The following is a 23,294-nucleotide window of genomic DNA, read 5'->3' as shown; positions in this document are numbered from 1 at the left end:
AACAACCCAGTCGATATTTTTGCATTTCTCAGAGAGAATAACGGTGATCCTGCCCTTAAGGTAACAGTCATATCTTACTTTGGCGGCACTTGATCATTTATCGTAGTAACGGTCAGGATTTTGTTCCCAGACTGAGGGATCACATCATCTATAGGTTGCAGGAGCTAGACGTTAGCTATTGCGACCACACGTTCACGGATGAAGAACGAAATTCTGTCATTATTCCCAATAACACGATCTATTCCGTACAGACTATGCAGGTGCACTATACGACCTACGACTTGAGGCGCGAGTACGACACGATCAACCCAAGAACTCACGCGGATGTTATGGTTCTTTCAGGAGAGACAACTCCCAGCCATCCCTACTGGTATGCCCGAGTATTGGGTATCTACCATATGGAGGTATGGCTCACCAATGCGGGTCAACCAGTGAAGCGGCATCTCGAGGTACTCTGGGTAAGATGGCTGGCAGTCGTACAGAGTTATAGATCTGGCAGTAAATATGCTCGTCTTCCGAAGATTGGCTTTGTGGAGGAGTCCGACCGCGATGCCTTTGGTTTCCTGGATCCTGGGCAGGTAATTCGAGGGGCACATCTGATCCCTGCATTCGCCGCAGGACGTGGCATAAGCTCCCTGCGCCATGGAAAATCACTGGCGCGTCCTGGGGAACAGCTGGATGACTGGGAGGAATATTATGTTGGGATGTAAGCACAGATCTTCCAGTGGTATATTAACACTCACATTTTGAGCCAGATTCGCCGATCGTGATATGTTCATGCGGTATAATCACTTAGGTGTTGGACATTCTGCAACACTGCGGAAGATCATCAGAGGTTGCCTGGGCTCGGTATCGGTGGCGTTGACCGATTCTATAGACAATGTAATTGAAGGTAATGAGGGCGACGCGGGCTGTGAAGAGGCAGGTAATGGTGATGGCCACGAATACGACTATGACCTGGACTCGGAGGACGAAGAAGAATGTGATGAGGAGGAGCTTAGTAGTGATGAAGAACTGGATGAAGGAGCTATAGAGAATGGTGACGGTGACGGGTATGATGAGGATGGTGACGACGATTACGATTATGTCTCTTTCTAAAGCTCCTTCCAAATCTCGTACCTGTACTCCAATGCCTTAAGTCTTCACGAGATAGAAACTGTACTATAAGCTCGATTTTCTTTACTGTTGCCAGTGCATTATCGTGAGTACGGTATACCGTGCCCATCTGAGTCTAATAAAGTACCGTTAGTAGCGGCATGTCACACTTTCACCAGCGCTGTTGTACATGCGGCCGCAGTCGCTACTCCTACCTTTCTTCTCGATTGGCACGCACATCCAACCTCACTCAGGCTGATATTAGTTCCAACAGCCGATCAACATTATGTACTGACCCTTTCGAATTCATTCAATCAGGGAATATCATTTCCTTTATAACTTGTCAGGGGGGGTTCTTATTCGGTAGGTGGTGCAATTTTTTGTTTACCATTGTTTATCTTCCTGTGTGCAGGATGACTCCAGTCTGCTGGCCCCGTGTCCCATGATAGTGACGGCTACTCAGGCTTTCTACCCTTAGTAAGTGAAACCCATCCTTATTATTCATGGTTGTATTTGTAAATTCTTCGTTGTGCTATCATACTGATGGACTGTCATGGTGGTGACCGCTTTGTGAGATTTTATAGTTTATCTACCATCTCCGAGTCATGATTGACCAATTTTATTTTGCTTGCTAGATCAGTGGAGAAAGATTTGCACTTTCTTCAATTACCTCTTGACCACCTGGAACTGCCACTGTCAAAGTGGCAGGTCCAAAGGGGCACCACTTGATTGGGAGAACTGCCGCAACGCAGAGGTCCTTCAACTTGAGCTTTCACGGGCTCTTGATTGCAAAGAGCATGATCATACGACTACCCAGGCAATATCTTCAGTACATCCTTAAGTTTCAATGCACTCCTGATAGCTAATCATGGTCACTATTTGGCTCATATAGATGGTGACAAATGGATGACACTCTTATTCATGCAGCATCACCATAACCTGCACCCGATCTGAGGCTTCTGCATCGTTGGGAGCAGGATTGCAAGCAACTGCGGTAAGTTTCATCACTTTATGGTGCTGTCGTCTCGGCTGATGGGTCATTATAGCACCTTGATACCTTCTCTGGGGGTCGGGGGCGACATTCAGTTTCATGCAGACTGATTGTATCGGGTAAACCGTGACTTTGTTCGCTATTATGATCATTCTCCAGGTATGCAATTCGTCTCGCGTGCGACACCCTATGTTTAACAGTTTCCCGCGATAGGTGTTGGCAAAGTCAATTAACTGTGGGTGTAAACGGTCTGGTTACCATGTCTCCTCACATCCCTCACGCGATCTGCATAGTTATATCGAAACAAAAGGCGAGGGTGTTGTGGTCCGTCCATGGATCTGGATATCTCATTGGAACCGATTACGGGTTACTTGGCATAGTATATTTACATTGGGGTGGGAGCGATATTCGGTAACTTACAATCTCGCTCACTTACGATCTCGCTCATCTACTTTCCAGACACTTTGACTTGGGCGTGAGGAAGATATTGTCATACAACTGGTCTTCAAGCATGCTCTCCGAATTCAAATGAAAGCTGAGCTCCCTGATTACGATAAATCTGGGGAGTCTATGATGCCATCTACGCCAGATAATGCACATGTGGCTGGATCTACTAATTAGACATGCGCCTATGAAACTCTTGGCTGGAAGGGCGCCTGTCTATATTGAGTCTGGCCGTTTACCGAGCGCCTCTGTCGGCCTATTATACTTTTCTTGCATCTTCTCTCGGGGTACATCGGAGATTTGAAAGGTTTCAGAATAGAAAATGCACAAGGTTAGCTCTGTTTTCTCTCATCAGTCGATCCTTTATCTCAATTCAGGCTAAATTATTAGCATCGTACAACCCTGACTCCGAGTTATTGTCGATGGGCAGTTGTTGAACAGAGCCTGAACTAGATGGACGCTCCACAAGTAGGCGAGCCCGCGAGCCAACGACACGTTGAGCTAGGGCTTTGTAAGCGCACATCTCAAATACGTCTACCGTCTCTAAACCTTTTCTCGATATTTCCAAAAACAAACAAGTCTTCAAACGTGACGCAGAAAAGATCGCGGGGTCCATGTCATCACATTCCCTTGCGAATCGACTCTCCACCGGTTTCAAGTACTGAGGCAGCAACGGAGGGACCATGAAAATCGAGTTTATACGTATACAGGTTATAGGATGTGTAGTTGCTAACTCATATAACATGTTTAACATTCAGCAGAATGAAGATTGGGATATCTATGGCAAATCGATACGAATGCGTGAGTTTTGTAGTTCGACAATCGTCGCATGGAGTCTCACCGGATGCCCTGGCTCACATCTTGCACAACGCTCTGAACCTCTCCTTCAACGTCTCCCAACGTCCGAGTCCCAGCGGGACCTCCGCATCACCACCCGCGACCTCTACTTCCGGTTGACTCGGAGTCCTTCCCCTTCGCCCCTGCCCCAAATGTGCTTGTGGTCCATGTGGCGAGTCAGGATGCTGGATATATCGCGCATATCGCTAACATCTATTTAGCAATGATCAACGAGCAGATAGCAGTGGCACTCACCGCATACACTTGAGTTGTATTGCACCGTGTCAATCAGATCGACAAATTGATCTTGATCATTGTATTGTACTGGTAGGATGAGTGTTTCGCGAGTGAAGCTTTGAAGTTCGGTCTTTTTGGACAGTACTAAGTACCGTCACAGTTGTGACCGTGTGACATTCTGTTACAATCAGTGCATCGTCTCGCGCTTACCATCGTCTCGCGTGCATTTCGTATCGATTACATTGATCACACAGAGAAAGTTCGAAGTTCCGGTAAGTACAGTTCAATCATATCTTGCTCAAAATTCTCATTCTGTTGTGATTTAGCGTGTTTCTTGAAAGTGTTTTTGTCGACATGCACTGGCAGTAGTGCTGCCGTGGTCCAGTTCCGAACCGTGGTTCGAACCTGACCATTGGTCAGGTTCGTCCTTGGTTTGGTCCATGGTCCAGCATTTTGCACGGACCGAACCGGAATGAGGTTCGTGGTCTGCTAACTCCTGTGCGGTTCATCTATAGGTTCGGACCTTCCCGAACCGTTCCGAACCCCGAACCGAATCTTCCTTGCAACACCTTCAAGGCTCAATCACACGCTTATGGTCATTTTGACTTCTCGATCCTCAAGATTCGCCATGGTCACTTTGACCTTTGGCATTCTCAAGACTTTTTTCGACTTATCCTGTCCGGAGGTTCGCATCCCGCACACCCTGCTGTCCGATAACGCCTACCTGTTCAATCAAGCTCAAGGTATGACTTTTCCGTCAAATCAAGCGCAATAAACTGATTGACATATTATATTTCTTAGGATCCTTCAACGCATACTATGAGTTAGTAGGAGATTGGGTATTCACATATAAAGGGAGCAAGGTGAGTGATATATTTTGACTACCGGTACAATGTCTGAACCTGAAGCACAGTGTGCCCTCAACCCAGACGGGTCTCTAAAGGACGCCAAAGACATCATTTTTTACAACGATCCTGATGATGCCGTCCCCATTTCCGCTCCATCCTCCTCTGCCCAGCCACCCACAGATGCCTTCTCTGTGCTACTGCAGACTGGACACAAACCAGTGCCACTTACTGCAGGTGCTCGACGCTCCATTCGCACCTCTAAACCTTCTGCGCGCCTTCGTGATTCCGACAACGCTTGTTCTTCAACAAGCCGCAAGCGCGCATTATCTAGTGCAACCGAGCAACTAGTTAGGAAGAAGGTTGTGTTACAGCTCTCCGCTCCATTATCTGACGACGACACGGATATTGATACTGACCATGGTGCTGGTCAATCGGATGAGGCCGAGGACGAAGATGTACCAGCACCTGAGGACGAACCTGAGGACGAACCCGAGGATCTTCAAGACACCACCATCCGAGCCGCTTTATCAAAGAGTGAGCGCAGCGCTGATATTCGAACAATCTTCACTCGCGACGACAAACATTGGGTCTGCAAACCTTGCAGGGATGCCGGTGAACTTGAAAGCAAGTACACGTTTCGCGGAGGTATCTCTACACTACGCACGCACATTTGTCGGTATGTTCATGTCTTCTTTCTCTTGAATGATCACTAATATTATATATCTATCAGTAATAAAGGCCATTTTCAACTTTACAAGTCATGCTGCGAAGCCGCAAACATCACCATGCACCCTCGAGCGGTTCCAACTGGTGAGGTTCAATCCCTGTGAGTTACATTTGCCGTATTGTAGTGTGTTGTACTGATTCATAGATAGTTCAAGGCAATCCACCCTCGATGGCAGCCTTGCCCCGAAAGCACCCATGTTTACCAAGGCAGGGCTTCTGGAGTATATTATGGAGTTGATTGTGACCGAGGACGAGGCATTGCAACTCGTCGACAAACCAGCCTTCCGCAACTTGCTTCGTTATGTCCGCCCTGCCCTTGCTGAAAGTGACGTGCCACACCGCACGAAACTTACGGAGACTGTTAAGGCCCGCGCAGTGCAGGTGGTCAACGTCATTCGTGAGCGTCTCGCAAAGGTAGACAGTCAAGTCTCGATGACCTTCGATTCATGGACGTCAATCATCGGCGACCCTTTCTTCTCCATCACAGGCCACTATATCTGGAGCCCGGATGACAAACCCCAGCAATGGGAGTTACGCCGCGAGCAACTCAGTTTTGCGCACATCCAGGGCAATCATAGTGGTCAGAATACGGCTCGCTTGATTGTTGATACCATTGACAAATATGAACTACGAAATAAGGTAAAGTTTAGTCTACTACTTTGCTGCGCTGAATCTAATCAGTGTGTTGTAGGTCGGATGGATGACCTCTGACAATGCCACCAATAATGATACCGCCATGAAAGCAGTTGGACAAGAAATCGATCCTGAGGGTACGCGGTGGGCACCTGATGCGCGCCGCATCAGGTGCCAAGAACATATACTTAATCTTGCAGCACGCCACTTCGTTGACGCCGTCGCCCCCACACCTCAAGCTGCTCTCATGAAGAAAATTCGACAAGCGCTTGATAATGGCAATGACGCTGACCTCGACACCTTAAATAAACAGCTTTCTTCCATGGACGTCAGTAACGACGACAACAACAACAACACCTTATTCGATACCGGCGATTCACTTGGCAAAGCTCTTGCCCTCATTGAGCAGGTACGTGCTATATTTTTTAGACTATTCTTTTGCTGATCGAGATCCTCAGATCCGAAAGTCCCCTCAAGCTCGAGCATTTTTCCGCAAGGCTTGCAAAGAGGAAAACGTACCTGAACGAACTTGAGCTCTTGCAATGGATCCGGACTCGCTGGGCGTCGCTATATAAATGCCTGGACCGCATGTTGATCTTGCGTCAAGTGAGTTTTTTTTTCTTTCAATGTTTAAAAGTGGCCTGATTTTAATTAAATAGGCTGTAAACCGTTTCACCAACCTTGCCGACGAAAGCCACGAAGTGCCAACTCTTCGCAACAAGACTTACGACAACTTCAAGCTCGATCGAAGCGATTGGAGACACCTCGGGCTTATTCACCGAGTCCTCAAGGAACCAGCCATGGCTCAGCAATCGTTCTCGTCAGCAAAACATCTGACTGCATGGAAAACGATCCCTACGCTAGAGTGCCTCGCTGATCGATGGAGATCCATGGCAGATGACCCGCAATATCTTCCGATCACTGATGCGATTAAGGCCGGACTCAAGAATGTCGACAAATACTTCAAGAAAACAAGTCAATTGGACATTTATTTTATTTGTCTTGGTGAGTACTATCAATTTTTAAAACTCGTTCTTATCTAATATAATTTAAGTTCTTGATCCAAACTATAAGCTCGCATACGTTGAAGGCCGGTGGGATTTTGGAGATGTTGCAGATGGCAGAGCTCGTCTGGAGGCCGTGGTGAGTACTCGTCTATGTTGTTTTCCTGCTCTAATCTTTTTTTTTTTTGTAGTTCGATGACTATTATATACCGCCGAGTCGAACACCTACTACCAATGAGCAATCCGCTCCGCCAACGAGAGCTGCCAGTGTACGCAAGCACTATGGCGACGATTGGATGCGCGAGGCTATTAGGACGCGTAAGACATCAGACCACCTTACTCACAATCCTCGTCAAGAGCTCAACATGTACTTGTCTTTGCCACTAGAGGAGACTGATGACATTGTGGCCTGGTGGGGGGTAAGTTTTCTTTTTGACTTGTTTTTTCGCTACTAAATCTACTTAATAGCTTCACTCGCTGCAATACCCTACACTCGCGCGCATTGCGCGAGACTATCTACCCATTCAAGGCAGCTCCGTTCCTTCCGAACAAGCATTCTCAAGCGGAGGAATCACTTCGACTATCCGACGCAATGCACTCGCGACTGACACGTTCACTGCACTACAACTACTGAAGGGAGCATATAGGAATGGGCATCTTTCTGCAGGAGTAGAGGCTGAGGGACATGCGGCTTCATTGGACATGTAACTACGAGTACAAATATCTTGCCTATGTTTTTTTTTCCTGGCTGTAATTTTTTTGCGTTCGGTTCGCGTTCAGACCGAGAAAAAACCGAACCTGACCGCTGCGAACCGTTCGCAAAGGTTCGGTCTAAGGTTCGTTGAAATAACTAGAACCGAACCTTGGTCCGGTTTTTGGTTCTCGTCCAACCACCTCTGAACCGAACGGAACCGGACCGCGGCAGCACTAACTGGCAGGGCATCGTTATACGTACGCACAAACTTCGACTACATTGTATGTGCTCCCGTTCTTATTGTTCATTAACAACTTATCCACTATCTATTAGCGTGCCCATGCCTGGTAGAGACCATACTTGCGTCTGCCAAACGATTACGACAAGGCTATTGACCTATACTCTACGGTGATTGACCTGAATTCTACATTCGATACCTTAGCAAATCGCAGTAAGGCAAAGTTGGGGGAAATGCTATGGGAGGATGCGCTCCTCGACATGCAAAAGGTGCGATGACATCTACGATTTTATACCCCATGTTGACTTCGGCGATGCATAGGTCACTGGACTCAATCCGTCGTCTCATATTGGATACCAGTTGACACACACAGTGCTGCGTGGCGCGCAACGCTACAATGAAGCCATCGAAGCCTTCACAATCATGTTGTCGAAGTTGGACGATGCTCCCGAAGCTTAGATATGAGGTAAGCCATAGAACATTCCTGCATCGTCTCGAAACGCTTATCTCGTTCTGTAGATCTGCGTCAGCAGTACGTCTGTCCATCGGAAGCATTCAAAGAGCAGTTTGGATTGAACTCAACAATACTCCCTTCGTCTGCTCAACACCTCTACGGGCCTTTTGTGCGACCGAGCAGCATAGCTGAACCCCTTCAAAACAAATCCAGAGTACAAGGAGTTTTTGTCATTCACAACGAACCGCTCGGATCTCCAAATGGAACGCATCAAGGAAGTGGTGGCGACCAGGATCATACCTTATCGCCAAGAAGTGTAGCCAACTCGACAACTCGCATTTCTGGGATGGTTCATTCCCGGGCGTCAACACAAACACTGCTATGCTGGGCGGGTTGGATGGTTCGAAGGGCCCAAAGTTCAAGGGTACAGGACGGCGAAAAGATGCATTTTGAACCCGGTGATTGGGGCGATGGAAGTTTCGACGGGAGTGAGAGTGCACTTCTGAAGACCCTCTTAGGGGATGCTCGGGCTGCCTACTAAGTTGCATTAGTTGCGCGATGAATTGGCACCTGCCGAGTATATCCGACTGGTTTGTTTGTGATACTGATTGTGAATAATTCTTATGTTTTAACCTTCAATTGCTTACTATATATTGTATCCTCGCTTTTGTTCTGGGTCTCTTGCCTTTATTTCAGTCCGATATTTCGAGTGTTTCAACTAGTGTTTTTTGACCATGCGTACGGTATACCGTGATGCCCCTTGTACGAATCTCCTCGTGGAGATGACATCATAAGCTTTGATTACTTCAATTCGTGTTATGAATGGGATACGCGTAGCTTTGGCATCGGCGAACTGTGAAAAATAGCCTTGTAATTTACAACTTGAATTGGGAAGTGTGAGAACGTTCAACCAGGTTTACTGAGGTACCCTGCCATCTCTTCCCGGCTGTAATGGCCCAACAACAATACATTATTGCAAACTCTCCTGCGAGTACATATTTGATGAACATTGCCAAACCCACTTTCCGTGATATAGTCTTAAATACCCTTCTAACTGAAAGCTCGAATGAGGGAAATGACAATGCTCGACAAGGCGAATACACCTACACTATCATCCCTTACCGGCCATGGTGTTACAAAGTCGTGACCTTGTCTCGGAATACTAAAAGTCGTCTAGGTTCGCAGACTTACATAGCTATATAGCAATGTTACAAAAATTTTATACTATAGATGCCCATACCTAGCAGGAGCAAAATTATATCGTTCTATAAGTCCCACGGGTACAATATCGAGGACTCCTCAATTCACTGATGATATTCTGTTATTGCAGATCTGAAGGTAAGCTTGAAACAATCTTCAGCCAAACAACCACATCTAATGGCGTTGTCTCCAGGTATGCAAATCATTCCGCAAGGTTCATGGATGCATATACCAAGGGTCTTACAGGGCCACAAGCAGTTTGGGCGACGAGGAAATATCACGGACATCGAGTCATTCCGAATTCTATTTTGGAGGCTTTAGACACAGCGGGAAAGATATGATTGACTACAGCGTATATGATTTTGACAAGGCAACGGCGAAAGAAAAGATTGCAACTGGCAGATTTGGCCGTGGGAAACATGACATAAGCAATGCGGCGCAGTGGTTGAATCAAAATGTCGTCTACCTTAGTAAACGGATTCTCATTCGTATCACTATACCATCACTTACGTGACTGAAATTTGGCATATGCATGAGAATTGAGTGGTGCAGAATAATTTGGGGTCTTGTTGTGGTCTCGGTATCTGGCTATTAAATGAAAGATTTCGCTTGAAGATTCCAAATACGAGCATACTCTCCCCCTTTCTTCATGAGTTCATCATGCGTTCCTTTTTCCTGGACAGTTTCGTCGATGTACCTGCGGTGACCACGTCAGCAAGCATCGGTGTTCGACCAGACAGAAACTTACAAAATGAGGTCCGCATATCGGGTGAGATTTCCAAACCGGTGAGTGGAGAATATCATGGTCTTGTTACCCCTCAACTTCCGTAGACGCTCGAAGAGACCTATTTCCATCAGTCATGACTACATCCAAATTGGCATCTCGAAGAAATAAGAGAGCACACCATGTTCGGCCGTAGGATCCAGGGAGGCACTCGGCTCGTCGAATAACAGCATGCCAGCAGAAGACTCAGTTTCAGAGACCAACGAGCGCATGAATGTGCGGGAGCTATTTGAATAGTCCATATCGAGACCTGAGAAGTCAAGGTATGGTAACACGTACATTGCAAGCCGCTGCGCCTGCCCGCGGCTGATTTGAATGCCTGGAGCTCCGGCGGTACGGACACCGCCAATGACATTCCGTGACGAGGAGTCAACGGGATGTCCGAAAAGCGTCGTAGTACCTTCAGGAAGGTCTCCATGGTAATTATACACGGGGCAGTCGAGATAGGTATCAAATCCACGAGGGAGCTCATCGATGAAGTCTTCTGCGTCACCAAGACGGGCGGCTTCGCGAACCTTGTCATCCTCACGTGCAAGGGCGGGGTTGCCAAGCCCAATATTCTCGCGCATCTGCGTGTGCGTTAAATATATCGCTTCCGGGATGCACGAGTATGGCTTACGGAGAGGGGGAATTGCGAATAGTCTTGGAACAGGATGGACATAGCAGCACGGAGGTCAGCAAGTTTCAAGGTTTTGATGTCACGGTCATCGATAAGGATAGTGCCCTCCGTTGGGTCGTAGATGCGGGAGATCAGGTTCAAGATCGTACTCTTTCCAGAGCCGTTCACACCAACAATGACCTGCTATTGTGATTAGAGAGCACCACAAAAGTACACGAACTTACGCATAGTTGACCAGCCTCGATCTTGAACGATACGTTCCGCAGAGCACACCTGTCTCGACCAGGGTACTGGAACGAAACATCCCTGACATATATACATTAGAAAAAATTCTATGAAGTAACGAATACCAATCAACTTGAATTCGACAGAAATACCATTTGCAAGAGATTGTTGGTTCTCGGGGAACGGTTCCGTGCCATCCACAACCCGATTTCGTATGTTCTCTATCTCATAAAGATCGCGTATTCGGGCCAAGTTGGTCGCAAGAGTGGAAAACCTGCTGGATATCGAGAAATATGATGGATCAAAGGCTTGTTTGATCCATATGAGTGATGCCAAGGAGACGGGAGTGGCCATTGGATTTTTTACTACGCGCACGGAGAAGACAATCTAATTGACTTAGTCGGCTTTGTCAACTCTGAGGTCAACTCCACGTACCTGAGGTAACACATGCATTGTTTCTCGGATGATGAACGTGATGCTCAGACAGTCCTTGAAAGAACGAAATCGTTTCAGCTCTGGGAATTCAACCGCATCGTGACCGATGCGCTGAGATGCTTCGCGAAATCCTGGTCTCGATCAAGTCAGCATAAGATTGTCCGGTAAGGCGCGTCGACATACGTGCACTAATGTGTTCGCTGAAGTTGCCTGCGACAAACTCTCGACGATGTGAGGGGCCAGTAATGAGTTCCTTCAGACCTTGCATGCAAATAAAATTCTCGTTGGTCGTTGTCGCGGCCCAGACTGCGTATCTGGCTTAAACAAAGGCTTAGAAGCATCAGCTGTTGACATACCTAAGGATCCGACCACTGCTTTCCCCGTGCTGTCCCAGGGCAATAAATATTGCAAAAAACTGAGAACCACGAGAAGTAGACCATCCTGTTGTTCCCACATGACTGTACTCAGAACCAAAAGGCAAGAGAGCAGACGAAGAAGTATAATTGCGATGTCCGTCAACATCTCGATAGTGGCCCAAATTGACGAAGTATACCAATGAGCCAAGCCAATGCTGAGATCGTGCACTGCGTGCGAGGAGTGATAAAGAGTTTGAAATGCGGGCAGGTCGAGGCGGACAGCTGAGAGAAGCATGCGTTCATTGTAGAATTGTTTGATGTACAAGCTCAGACGAGGCATCATGCAGTCTCGGGAGTATTTGAGAAAGCGCATAGCAACTGCGCATATGATATGTGCTGCCGCAAAATGTACGAGCACCGTTGTGTCCACAGTACGTGCCTCCATTACGCTCTCTATCTAGTGCAAAATAAGTCGGCAGTGGTAGATGAAAGTGAAATGGACATTACAAGGCGGAGTAATTGTCCGGAGTACCTGCACAACGATGTTATGGATGTATAGGGAAGTCGCATCGTTATGACGTACCACAGAGAAACAGCGGGTATGAGGGAAGCTAAAACTTCTACTACAAGGTATGCGGGGAGAAGCATGGAGCATCGTTTGATGCTGAGTACATCCTTTAGCATGCGAACTAGAAGCGGAACACTGTAGATTATCGGGGTATATGTCTGCAATATCGACGAGACTCGTTTGCGTGCCAGTGTTTGGCGTTCCTCGTAGAGATCCCATATACCGATGCGGGTATGCTTGAAACGACGAGTGTCCTTGTGGTCGAATTCTCCTGGGTGCGCTTTCATTGGTCTCTCTCTCTCAGCGGTGAAAGAATACCAAGTGGGCTAAAGTCGGAGAACATCCGTAAGCCAACTTGAAGAGACAGGTGTCAGATAAATCCCGAACACCGTCTCGAAGCAAATCCAGTTAGATCGTACGTACGTTGGGAAAGCCAACAATATTAATATCGTCGAAGCCGCTGAATGTTGGCTGGTCTATCATGCACGCCGCAGCGTGTATGCGTAATGAACCTCACATAGGTTAGTATGAAGCAGCCGCCCCAGAGATTGGCTAAACCATCACAATAAGAACTATATAACGAACATGTGGACTTTCTGATCAAACGTTAACTTACGTATTTCAAATTACTAAGTAGGCTGGACTCCGGACGCACCGTAGCCTATTGTCCAGACGGGCTGATCACCAGTCTAGATTACGGAACCTTTACGTGGTCACGGGTCATACAATATTCCAGAATTTGCAATGTAACCTGGGCCCTGTGTACATCTCATCGGTTTTCTGATTGTCCAACGTCCATCAATCACACCATAGACATCAAGCTAAAGCAGTGCGAAAAGAATGCATAGTATTGTCTTATTACAAGAGGGTTTTTGTAGATGAAGCTAAAGATCCGGTCATGACATAATATCACCTCACTTGGCACCATCATAATTCACAATCATAGAAGTCGGCCACGGGCTCTGCAGCATCTTCTCATTCAAATACGCATAATGCAGCACCGGAATGGCCGAATCCGAGAACCGCGTGAGTTTGCCGGACTGGCCAGGCCCTCGGCGCACGTTCTCGAGCGATGCGACCGCCCGGAGGACTTCAGCCAGTATCGTGGATGCTAGTTCGTCACCTAAGACTTTGAAGCACCCGTCGTTTTGGAGGTAGCGTTCACGTGGTGTGCGGGCGGCATTTAGGACGTGGGGGCTAGGGAACGCGTCTTCCTGTTGGGTTGGGTTGTGTGAGAGGGGATTTGGCGGTTTTGGATGGTTCACTTACGTTCATGTTTGCACTGGCGATGTGTAGGAAGAGGCGTTCACCTTTCCTGACGTTCAGCGACTCGATAGATTCATCTTGCTTCGCGACGCGGTAGACACCAGCAAATGGTGGGTCGATTCCTAGTCCTCCGTCAGAAGATAAGCCATCAGCCAGAACGAAACACATACTGAGCGCCTCAGTAATGAAGGCAGTCAAACTACCAACGTCCTTGACATCCACCTTCTTATTCGCCGCGACCGTGACTTCCGAATCATACTCCTTATGAAGGAGCAGATTGACGACATTTGTCAACGCTACAGTCCCATTAGCCTCGTTCATGAACACACAAACAACTGAATGACATACCAAGGGACATCTCAACAGTAGCCCCGACCAAAAACGCCAGAATCGAGTTCACGACATGCTCTGTCGAGCAACCAAACTCAAACAAGCGCTTCACGATCTCACTATGGCACTTCTTCTTCCCAAAAAGACTGGACACCGTGCCAATCAACCCAGCAAACGGCAACTTGCTCCCAGCACTCCCAAGAGCAGTCTTGATCAGATGTGTCAGCTCCTGTACGTGCTCCCTCACCCTCTGCCTTATCGGCATATAGTACGCTAGCTCCACTTCAAGGAAGATGAATCTTAAACACACAAATTATCAGCGATCATTAGGGAAACGAAAAGGGCATGCAAGACTAACTGGTAAATCTCTCCAAGCATGTCAAACAACTGAGACTCGGTGTATACACCATGAGGATGCTGTTTCGTCTTGAGCGGGATACCAGCCTGCAATACGATCGCAAATCAAAACAGGTCAACACCCCGCATCGTCCTCTAAAATTAATAGACGCACAATTTCCGTAGCAGCCCAATGCAACGGCACATACTTCAACACATCCCTCACGATGTTAACACCACGCGTGTTCGACCCGATCAATGTGAACGAATGCAGCTCGATGAGCTCCTTCGTCTTGTTGTTGAAGTACGTCCCGATCGCACTGATCGCTTCTGGGGAGGGAGCGAGTGCTCCAATGAACTGCTTGTGCTCTTCAACGCCGTCTGCAGATGCCGTAAAGAACCTATTTATCCTATCCTGTTAGTGCTGATCCAAACCCAAGCGGGAATGTGTACACACCCTTTGCCCTTCAGGACCTCTGCTGCGCGTTCGACGTACTCGGGTACGTATTTATCAGTGCTTCGCAGTACCTGGCCAACCTCCACGTAACCATGAACAGTGGTAGCAGGCTCGCTCGGCTTCGGCCTCCCAGCATCATACCCATCAATCTTGCCAAGGTTCTTCAAATAACCCTCCATCGCATCGGGGTGAACGAGAGGGAACCAAGTGTAGACACTGTCTTTGCTGTAATGGTTGGGTAGCGTGCGCAGGAAAAGACGGCCGAGAGTGGACCCGAACCCATATGCGTCAGGGTCGCGCTGGCAATCAGCGAAACCCCATGCAGTCAAGTTGTAAGGCGTGAAGTCCTGCGTGTAGAAGCGGTCACCACGCGTTAGGGCAAATGCATCGGAGAGAATGGCACGGGAGATGGTGTACCCTGTGAGACGTAAGTATTCACGAATATAGGTTGATTGAAAGGGTCTTGCCTGGGCAGAGACCTGCGCCCTCAATGAGAGGCTTGGTCTCCTCGGCTTGGAGACCAACGTACAACTCCAAGTTGTCGATGTGACCATAGAGCTTCTCGGCGGCGTCAGCAACGTCGTGGCAGGGGTTCCATTCCCGGAAACTAGTGTACGCTGTAATACACTAAGCAACCTTAAGAGATTTCGGGACAACGCCACTCACTCTTCAAGCCAAGGAACTTCCTAAAGTCATTGAGTGAGCAAACGCCCCATGCCCGGTTAGCCTCGATACCCATGATCTCGTGGAGACGCATGACTGCAGGTGTGCTACGAGCACCAAAGCTAGAAGCACGATGGGAGGTCCTGAGATAATACGTCAATACTAGTGCAAGATCAGATAAGATGGTCACTGACGCGCCCTGCAGTAAATTCGCAAGATCAGAATCCTTGAACGCTCCCTTGTTAGGACCTTCTGTCTCGCGCTTAAGGCTGCATGGGAATGTGAGGAGTAGGACCAGCTGTAGGTTTCAAGATCACTCACGTATCGAATGTCCATTCCTGAAGATCTGGCTCGCTCTTGAAGAGGCTGGCTTCTTTCGTATAAAAGTCCCTCAACGTGATATCCTCAACGTTCTTGCCAGGGAACAGCGCCCCTAGCTGGCCACTGATCCACTGCTCGTCCTCAACTGAGGTGGTGGCGTGCCATCTGTACAAACAGTTGAATTCGACACTGCAAGCATTACCACGGCCACGCTCGAAGACCGAGTGATCTTCATTACGAATTTCATCAAACGGCTCCAAACTCCAGCTGGACCCTTTTCGGACAAGGCCAAGAATAGCCGAGAAGTAATCAGAAAAGACGACGGCTGCGAACCATGCACAGTTGCATAGACGGGCGATCTGGAATATCTCTTCGTCTTGCTTGTTGAGTTGTGCATGACTGAGATGACGATGGTGAGAAGGGTCTTTCCAGGTACCGCGTTCATTGATTTCGAGTAAACGACGTGCAATGTACTGGATCGAATAGGTTGAGTTAATGATCGTGAGAATGTGGGGAACATACGTTGTGATTTCTGCTGAACAAGACCAAGAGGACACAAACTGCAGGAGGAAGGAAAAGGAGACGATCTTCTGCGAATACATCTGGGTGAAGTAAACCGCGGCCGTCCTTGTTCCTGACCTAAAATAGATGACATAAGGTTTAGATGGATGTGGGTTAAAGTGGAACTAACCTTGTCCTGAGTTTCTTGGTCGTTTCCGTACAAGGGTGCAAGATCAACGTAACCCGACGTCATGTTTATGTGTTGCCTGCCTGGCGTATGGTCTGAGCGGAACACACTATGAATGACAAGTGCTGCAAAGGAGAACATGAGGGCGGATAGACCCTGGGGATGCGGGGTAAACTGGGAAAGAAAGTTTGTGAGGGATCGAGATAGATGTAGTAGGAGATATGTACCTTTTCTCTGCGTAGGAGAGTATCAAAGACGAGACCGGCATCGGGCATTTGGTTGCGTGGTAATGGGTTTGTTCCTTGAACAGACCGTGCATAAGGAGTACCTGCTTTTCCGAGGTTTGGAGCATCAGGGTTGTTACTTGAACCATCAGCAGCTCGGAACTGATACTCGGGTCCAATATAAGTAGCAGGAGGGTGTGCGAGGTCATTGTACACTATGATAGAGTTAGGGTTTGTTGGGGAGCGAAGGAATGACTGGATACTTACGGGTCTTGATGGTGAAAGTGCGAGCCATACCAGAAATCTTTCCTGAAGGGTGACTCGCCATGAATGACAATAAATGTTCCAACTTGGGAGATGATGAATGAGTAGTTGTGTGCTATTGGTGAGGAGACTTACGAGCATCTTGCGGTCATCAACTGCATCTGCATGGGTGATAGCATCAAGTGCTGCGGACTATAAGGAAAATATTAGATGGCATGGAGGGGAAGCCGAGGTAGGCGACTAACGAGGGCGGACTCGTTAATTTCTTCAAGGGGTCGTTTCATCTAAGACGAGTGAGTTGTTGGGTGGATAGCTGAAGAGGCTAACATACGAGGTCCTTGATGTGTGCCAATGCCTTGTTTGTGCCGGCGTCGCTCGACGAGGGACTGACATCAGCAAGTGTGGTCGGTAATGTTGAACCATTCTGAACAATGCGTAAGTGTGTTACTATAGACGAGAGGGTGAAAAGCTTACTGCCTGGCTCTTGGTGGAGAAGCGGCTAGAGAGGGCTCTGTTAAGGGTCATGGTGAATGAAGGCCTGGATGTTGAGACGAGCGTCTGGCATTTTATAGTCGGAGACTGGTACCGTCCGGATGAGAGTTCGTGTTTGAGCCGAATAGCGTGTGTCCGAAATAAATCATTGAGGACAAATTTGTATTGGTTCTTTACGGGATTTGATACAAGCGAAGCCGTACCGGCGATTGAAAGATACTAGTAGTAACTCATTTTAGAGCAAAACGGGCTAGAATCGGTATACACGAAGTCCGTTCAACTGGCGACAGTTTCATTTACCCTGAATAGTCTGGGACCCCGAGTGGGCGACATCCATTCCAAGCATCTCACATAGAACGTATTTTTACTTATTCCATGAGAACAAACCATACGGATGTACTAGCACTCGTACTCGGGCGATGATAATAAACACTTAAGCGCGTGCATCGCAGACGGAGGTACTAAGTACCTTGCCGAAAAAGGTACTACGCGACTCGTGACCACGTGAGTTAACTTTCACCATGGACGTCGACCTCTACTTCATCAAACAGCAATTCACCCTCGGCGCATACCCCGCCCTCTTATCACTCCAACTTCCAGATCCATCTTCATCAGACTACATCCCTTTTCTCCTCTACAAGGTCCGTGCACACCTGGCCATTGGCGACAATGCATCCGCACTCGCCCTCCTACCTACCGACACAGAAAATGTAGCACTCAAAGCAGCAGCAGCACTCGCAAAGGGCGAACAAGGCTTAGAAACACTCCGTGACTTGTGCGTAGAGATAGAAGCAGATCAAGACTCTAGCGATTGGGAGAAACAAACCGTTCAAGTATTAGCTGCAACCGCATTCGTGCGTGCAGGCGAAATAGAAGAAGCACTCGAAACACTCCGTACCGAAGGCATTCCTGGTGACGAAGAGTTAGGAAGATTCTCCTCTTTATCAAACCATTCGACTCATGATCGTTCAATAGAGCTGCGCTGTTGACTCAAGTATACCTCTCACTAGCTCGTCCAGCACTCGCACAAAAGGTACTGGCACCAGCATTGAAAGCAAACCCAGACGCACTCGTCCTCCAACTCGCAGAAGCAGCCATCTCTCTCGTAACAGGCTCACAAGGCACAAGCGGTCCGTCATTCCTCCCATATCCTATCATACAATCACTCACATCCAACAGGCGAACCATACGCACCCGCACTCTCATTCTACAACGAACAAGTAGCAAACCCATCCATATCCTCCCCCGCTCTTCTAGTCGGAAGAGCAGTAGTCCGTATCCTCCGGGGCGAACTCTCTTCTGCCCAGAGCGATCTGGAAGAAGCAGAATCAATCCTCTCCCGCGCTAAATGCGACCAAGCTTCCAGCGATATGCTCGCTGCCATGATCGTAGCTGCAGGCTTAAGCGACGCCAAAAAGGGCGAGGCTGATCAGCTATGGACGTAAGTCTTCGTACTCTCCCATTAAGGCGGTCTTAACTGGGTCCACGTCAGCCGCTTCTTAAAGCAACACCCTTCCCATCCCTTGGTCGCAGATATCGCTGCCAAAGATCTTTTGTTCGATCAATGCGCTTCCAAGATTCAAGTTCCTCCTAGAGCAGTCGCTGTCGCTTAGAATCAATTGGGATTTCGCCTTGCCTGTGTAGATCACCCTCACCCGTGTAATGACCATAGGAAGGTGCAACGAGACTTGAATCTCAAATTAATTAGGCGTGACATCGAACTAGAGAGCATCGCCAAACTTGCTTAAAAACGTGTCTTGTCGTATGTGAAAATGAATGGTAGAAATTTATGTAGTTGATCATGCGCTTATCGTGGATGATTAAAGTAATGCCTTAGAAAACCGACCAGCCAAAGAACAAGTCCAAGTCCGCACTAGAGATTAGCTTTCTGAACAGGCACTGTCTCCTCTTGGGCCAGAATGCCCGAAATCCGCGTAGCGAGGTCTGAATGTTCTGTCTGGAATGCATTCTTCAAAAACCACTCCTTGCTCATATAATTCCGAATGCTGCAATACGAAGTCAGCAGGGCACACCAGAAAATCAAACCATAACTCACCCATCCGGAAGGAGCACAACAACATTCAATCCCTCCGTCCCAGCGACTTTCCGCCCCTGTTCCGTCTCGAACCAAGCCAGAGCACCGCTGAGGGCACTTCCACTGCTCCCACCAACAAGCAAGCCCTCTTTCCTCATAAGAGCCTGCACAGCCTTGAACGCATCCTCATCAGACGTCTTCACCCAATGATTCACATCCGGCACATCCCGAGAAAGAACATCAGGGATAAAATCATAGCCTATACCCTCCACAACGTATGGTTTTCCTTCTCCATCGATGTTCAGACTGTTCGGCAACGCAAGGATGCTACCGATCTGAAAAAGGTGAGCAGCAGCTAAGAGGGACAGTCATATGCTTGGCTCACTGGGTCAATACCGACTACGATGCAGTCTGCGTTATGCGTCTTCTTGAGTGCGCGCGAGACGCCTGTGACGGTGCCGCCTGTACCAGCACCAGCGACGAATGCGTCGACTTTCATCGAGGAGGGCCTTGTACGCGTGGATGGGGTCGAGACAACCGAGGCGATGATCTCTGGTCCGGTAGTATATTCATGAGCAAGCGGGTTGTTTATCTGCGTGCACACCAATCAGCAAGTATCCCAGCTCATTCAGAACAACCTACATTCCGATACTGGTCCAATATGATACCATGTTCGATCTCTCGCTGAAGCTTGCATGCCACACCTACGATCGTTAAGGAATTCAGCCACGAGGGAGTTAAATACGCCAGTAGGGTGCTCTACCTATATGGCTCCTGGGTGAATCCCAAGGCTCTTCATCAGGCGTGCGGATAACCTGTGCGCCAAGTGCCCGTAGGAGGGCCTCTTTCTCCTAAAAGCCCCTTTGAACATCAACGAACACCATGCGGTCAGACACAATTCTCACAAGCGACATTTTCTTAGGCATGGTAATCACGACCGAGTATCCCTTATCTGTAGTATTCAGCAACCATCCAGGCACCTGAGGATGACGTGTTCACCTTGATCGCGCACGCCATTGCGAGTCCAATTCCTACATACGCCGATCCATCCGAGTTCGTGAGGACTCGGCAAGTGTGAGTTATCACTTACCGGTATTCCCAGACGTGGGCTCGATAACAACGCTCTTCCCGGGAATAAGTTTACCTTCCTTTTCTGCGGCCAGCACCATCGCTTTTGCAATTCTGTCCTTGACAGAACCGCCCGCAGAAACAAATTCCAATTTGCCCACTAGTGGAAATGGGCGTTAGCTTTGACATCGATACAGGGCTCCGCGCAAAGCGCACGTACGGAGATTACACTTGAGGCCATGTTCTGCAGCGATCTTGTCGAGCCGGATGAGGGGCGTGTTGCCCACGGCGTCGAGAGCGTTGTCTAGTATACGTCTTGGAGTGAATTCCATGATAAGTGGTGGGTGGTGGTGGTGGTGGTGGTGAAAAATAAAGATGGCTCATCAGCCAGACAACGCTCATATCAAGCCATTCCAACTGATCGGACCCGAATCGGCTCGGATCTATTACCAATTTTTGAACGTTCCAGACTCGGAGTAGTAGTACCTTGCGTACCCGACTATGTATACCATACACAGGATGATCCTAACAATTCCGCACTTTGCAATATTGTGTGAACCTAGAATCTTCACCCTGTTCCATCAGATGATCGTCATCCCAAGACCATCCACCTCCCCATCCACGTTGCCAACTCCGTATATATATATATGCTTTCCGTATAAATCCCCAATAGTCGGGTCATCGGACGAGGACGGTTTGAAAATTGAAACATGTAACAGTGAGTTGAATAATTTGATTGAAATATATTATATTATATGCTATTATTATATTTGATGAATGTGACACGTAGTCTTAAGGCCCCCGATGGAGGACGAGAAGAAGCCAGGAAAAGAATGCTCCGGTCTGGTGCGAGTGACTCGAGGTGACTCGGAGTGAGAGCTGAATGTGGCTATCTCAAACATAATGGTAGGGTGAGCACACGTTGGAGGGGGTGGAGTACATATGCCCATCCCGTGAACGTACAGCAATCTCGACGTATCCATATCTCAGGCGGTCCCACGTAGGAATGAAAGTGTCAAAACCGAATATCGGCTCTGATCTTCGGACTACGCACGTTGGATGGCAGTTGAAAGGGATGGTGCAATGGCTGAAACATCGAGGTAGTCACCAAAAGCATACAGTGGTGAGCTCCTGAAATACTGCAGGGAAGTCTGCTAGCAAACAACCTGATTCTGGGCTGATGTCGTTCTCGAACATGATATCAAGAGACCTGAGACTCTGTTCAACAAGGCGTCGTAGTTTGGTCGTTGCACCTTTGGCGTACCCAGGGTGAAATGCGGGCATTCTCGCGATCGCTCGAGCCATGATTTATGGTAGCAAGGTGCTCGCTCCCATTCTCTGTGGTCCGGTCATCACCAAGAGCCTGCACCACAATCTGGCAATGCCCACAACGACGTCCCACCACTGTCAACATACTCTGGCCAACAGCATGGGATATGGCTCTGATATGCAGCTCAGATAACCGTGACAGTCAATTTTCAAATAGTTCGGATAAGATTTCAGCCGCCAAGCATGAGTCAGCCCCTTTGGCAGGTTCATCGACTTGATAATTTCGTCCTCCTGCTAGCCAAGATGTTCCCTATTCATAACGGTGTCCGTGAGGTCTAATTTCTCGTGGAGGACCCCGTCCAACTCCTCATCCAGTAATAACGGTAGTACTCTGGTCTTTGGGTTACATGACGGAGTGGTCAGGATTTGGCAACCTGTAATACGGGCTGTCGAAGTCTGGAATCTGGTCATGGCATCACTAGCACACCGTATATATGAATCTAGAAGCTGGTGTGACTACTCGTGAATGCATGAGCTAAAACAAACAGCAAGTCACAGTATAGGGGAATCTTCGTAAGACTGAGATACTCCGAGTCGGATTCGGAGCATTCTCGGAGGACATTCCGAATCCAAGTATATCTTGAAGTAGGGTTGCATGACATATTCCTCGACGGCCACCTCCAAATCACGTCGCTAATTCTGCGTGAACTTTGAGTGAATCGCCAGTGTTCGGGTGGATGACGACAGTTTGAAACCGACGGATCGGAGCTAACGTGAGACGCTATAAAGAATACGTACTCGCAAGCCAAGAAATCAATGCTTCCGTCTAGTGGGGGATGAATGTATATGGCGGTGGGGGGAGGACCTTCGAGAACAAGAGTGATGCCACGCTGTGCTGCATCTATAACACCTCATGTGGCAAGATCTACGCAATTTGCGATGAACGTGATAATCGAAATGTCGGAATTGCGTGAGGGCGTTGAATGCACTTCCACTTATAATTAGCATGCCGCGCCGAAATCCAGTTCCTGTGAAGAACTTGACCCTTGTAGACATATAATTAGGACCCAACTCAAACCGAAAAGTCAGCTCCGAAGCAAAAATTTGTAGGCCACGAGGACTATGTTTGGGCTTTTGTCTTCTTGCATGACAATATCCACATCGTGAGTGGCTCGTGGGACGGCACGATGCGCAAGTGGGACTGCGACACGGGACTTCTTGTCGGACAACCATGGACAGGCAAGGGAGGTTGCATACATGCATTAGCACTTTCACCGGATGGAAAGACAGTTGCGTGTGGAAGGATGGACGGAAGCGTTCAGCGGTGGAACACCGACAGTGGAAAGATGATCGAAGACGTTTGTACGGCCGGGTCATAGCCGGGAAGTAAGGTCACTAGAGTACTGTCGTGGTCACCCAACGGAGACCATATTGCAAGTGGGTCCAGAGATGGGACAATCCTAATCCGAAAACTAGACAGCGGACAAAGCGAG

The 23,294-nt window shown here is 48.3% G+C and overlaps 5 protein-coding genes across 5 annotated transcripts; 2 read left to right on the top strand and 3 right to left on the bottom strand.

The window, feature by feature from the left end:
• Window positions 1-9,511: 9,511 nt before the first annotated feature.
• On the top strand, window positions 9,512-9,742 carry HD556DRAFT_1235891 (uncharacterized protein; the record flags this gene model as incomplete). Its single annotated transcript, XM_041297780.1, has 1 exon — window positions 9,512-9,742. The coding sequence occupies one exon, from the start codon at window positions 9,512-9,514 to the stop codon at window positions 9,740-9,742; it is 231 nt and encodes a 76-aa protein (XP_041161160.1).
• Window positions 9,743-9,992: 250 nt separating this feature from the next.
• On the bottom strand, window positions 9,993-12,675 carry HD556DRAFT_1442539 (P-loop containing nucleoside triphosphate hydrolase protein; the record flags this gene model as incomplete). The annotated part of the gene is made up of 11 exons (XM_041306466.1): window positions 9,993-10,098; window positions 10,150-10,246; window positions 10,307-10,754; window positions 10,805-10,984; window positions 11,029-11,110; window positions 11,163-11,416; window positions 11,465-11,595; window positions 11,648-11,770; window positions 11,821-12,277; window positions 12,328-12,352; window positions 12,404-12,675. The coding sequence occupies 11 exons, from the start codon at window positions 12,673-12,675 to the stop codon at window positions 9,993-9,995; spliced, it is 2,175 nt and encodes a 724-aa protein (XP_041161159.1).
• A 458-nt stretch (window positions 12,676-13,133) lies between these two features.
• On the bottom strand, window positions 13,134-17,602 carry HD556DRAFT_1366842 (heme peroxidase). Its single transcript, XM_041302825.1, has 19 exons — window positions 17,412-17,602; window positions 17,269-17,361; window positions 17,183-17,221; window positions 17,073-17,129; window positions 16,941-17,022; window positions 16,677-16,888; window positions 16,453-16,623; window positions 16,284-16,400; window positions 15,762-16,234; window positions 15,635-15,709; window positions 15,444-15,583; window positions 15,245-15,394; window positions 14,778-15,195; window positions 14,496-14,721; window positions 14,343-14,428; window positions 14,003-14,283; window positions 13,825-13,950; window positions 13,658-13,776; window positions 13,134-13,602 (listed from the first exon to the last, which is right to left on the bottom strand). The coding sequence occupies exons 1-19, from the start codon at window positions 17,460-17,462 to the stop codon at window positions 13,303-13,305; spliced, it is 3,216 nt and encodes a 1,071-aa protein (XP_041161158.1). The 5' UTR covers window positions 17,463-17,602; the 3' UTR covers window positions 13,134-13,302.
• Window positions 17,603-17,801: 199 nt separating this feature from the next.
• Window positions 17,802-19,217, top strand: HD556DRAFT_400803 (coatomer epsilon subunit-domain-containing protein). Its single transcript, XM_041310502.1, has 4 exons — window positions 17,802-18,351; window positions 18,405-18,559; window positions 18,609-18,870; window positions 18,922-19,217. The coding sequence occupies exons 1-4, from the start codon at window positions 17,951-17,953 to the stop codon at window positions 19,040-19,042; spliced, it is 939 nt and encodes a 312-aa protein (XP_041161157.1). The 5' UTR covers window positions 17,802-17,950; the 3' UTR covers window positions 19,043-19,217.
• Window positions 19,218-19,302: 85 nt separating this feature from the next.
• Window positions 19,303-20,864, bottom strand: HD556DRAFT_1235916 (pyridoxal phosphate-dependent enzyme beta subunit; the record flags this gene model as incomplete). Its single annotated transcript, XM_041297783.1, has 9 exons — window positions 19,303-19,435; window positions 19,486-19,799; window positions 19,850-20,056; window positions 20,107-20,168; window positions 20,228-20,315; window positions 20,370-20,411; window positions 20,464-20,495; window positions 20,555-20,692; window positions 20,753-20,864. 9 exons carry the CDS (start codon window positions 20,862-20,864, stop codon window positions 19,303-19,305), a joined length of 1,128 nt encoding a protein of 375 aa, XP_041161156.1.
• Between the last annotated feature and the right edge of the window lie 2,430 nt (window positions 20,865-23,294).

This window comes from Suillus plorans, assembly GCF_016647745.1.
Source record: "Suillus plorans strain S12 chromosome Unknown HD556scaffold_23, whole genome shotgun sequence".
NCBI lineage: Eukaryota > Fungi > Basidiomycota > Agaricomycetes > Boletales > Suillaceae > Suillus > Suillus plorans.
The sequence above is the reverse complement of the archived record's forward strand: the minus strand, read 5'-3'. Positions and strand labels throughout refer to the sequence as shown.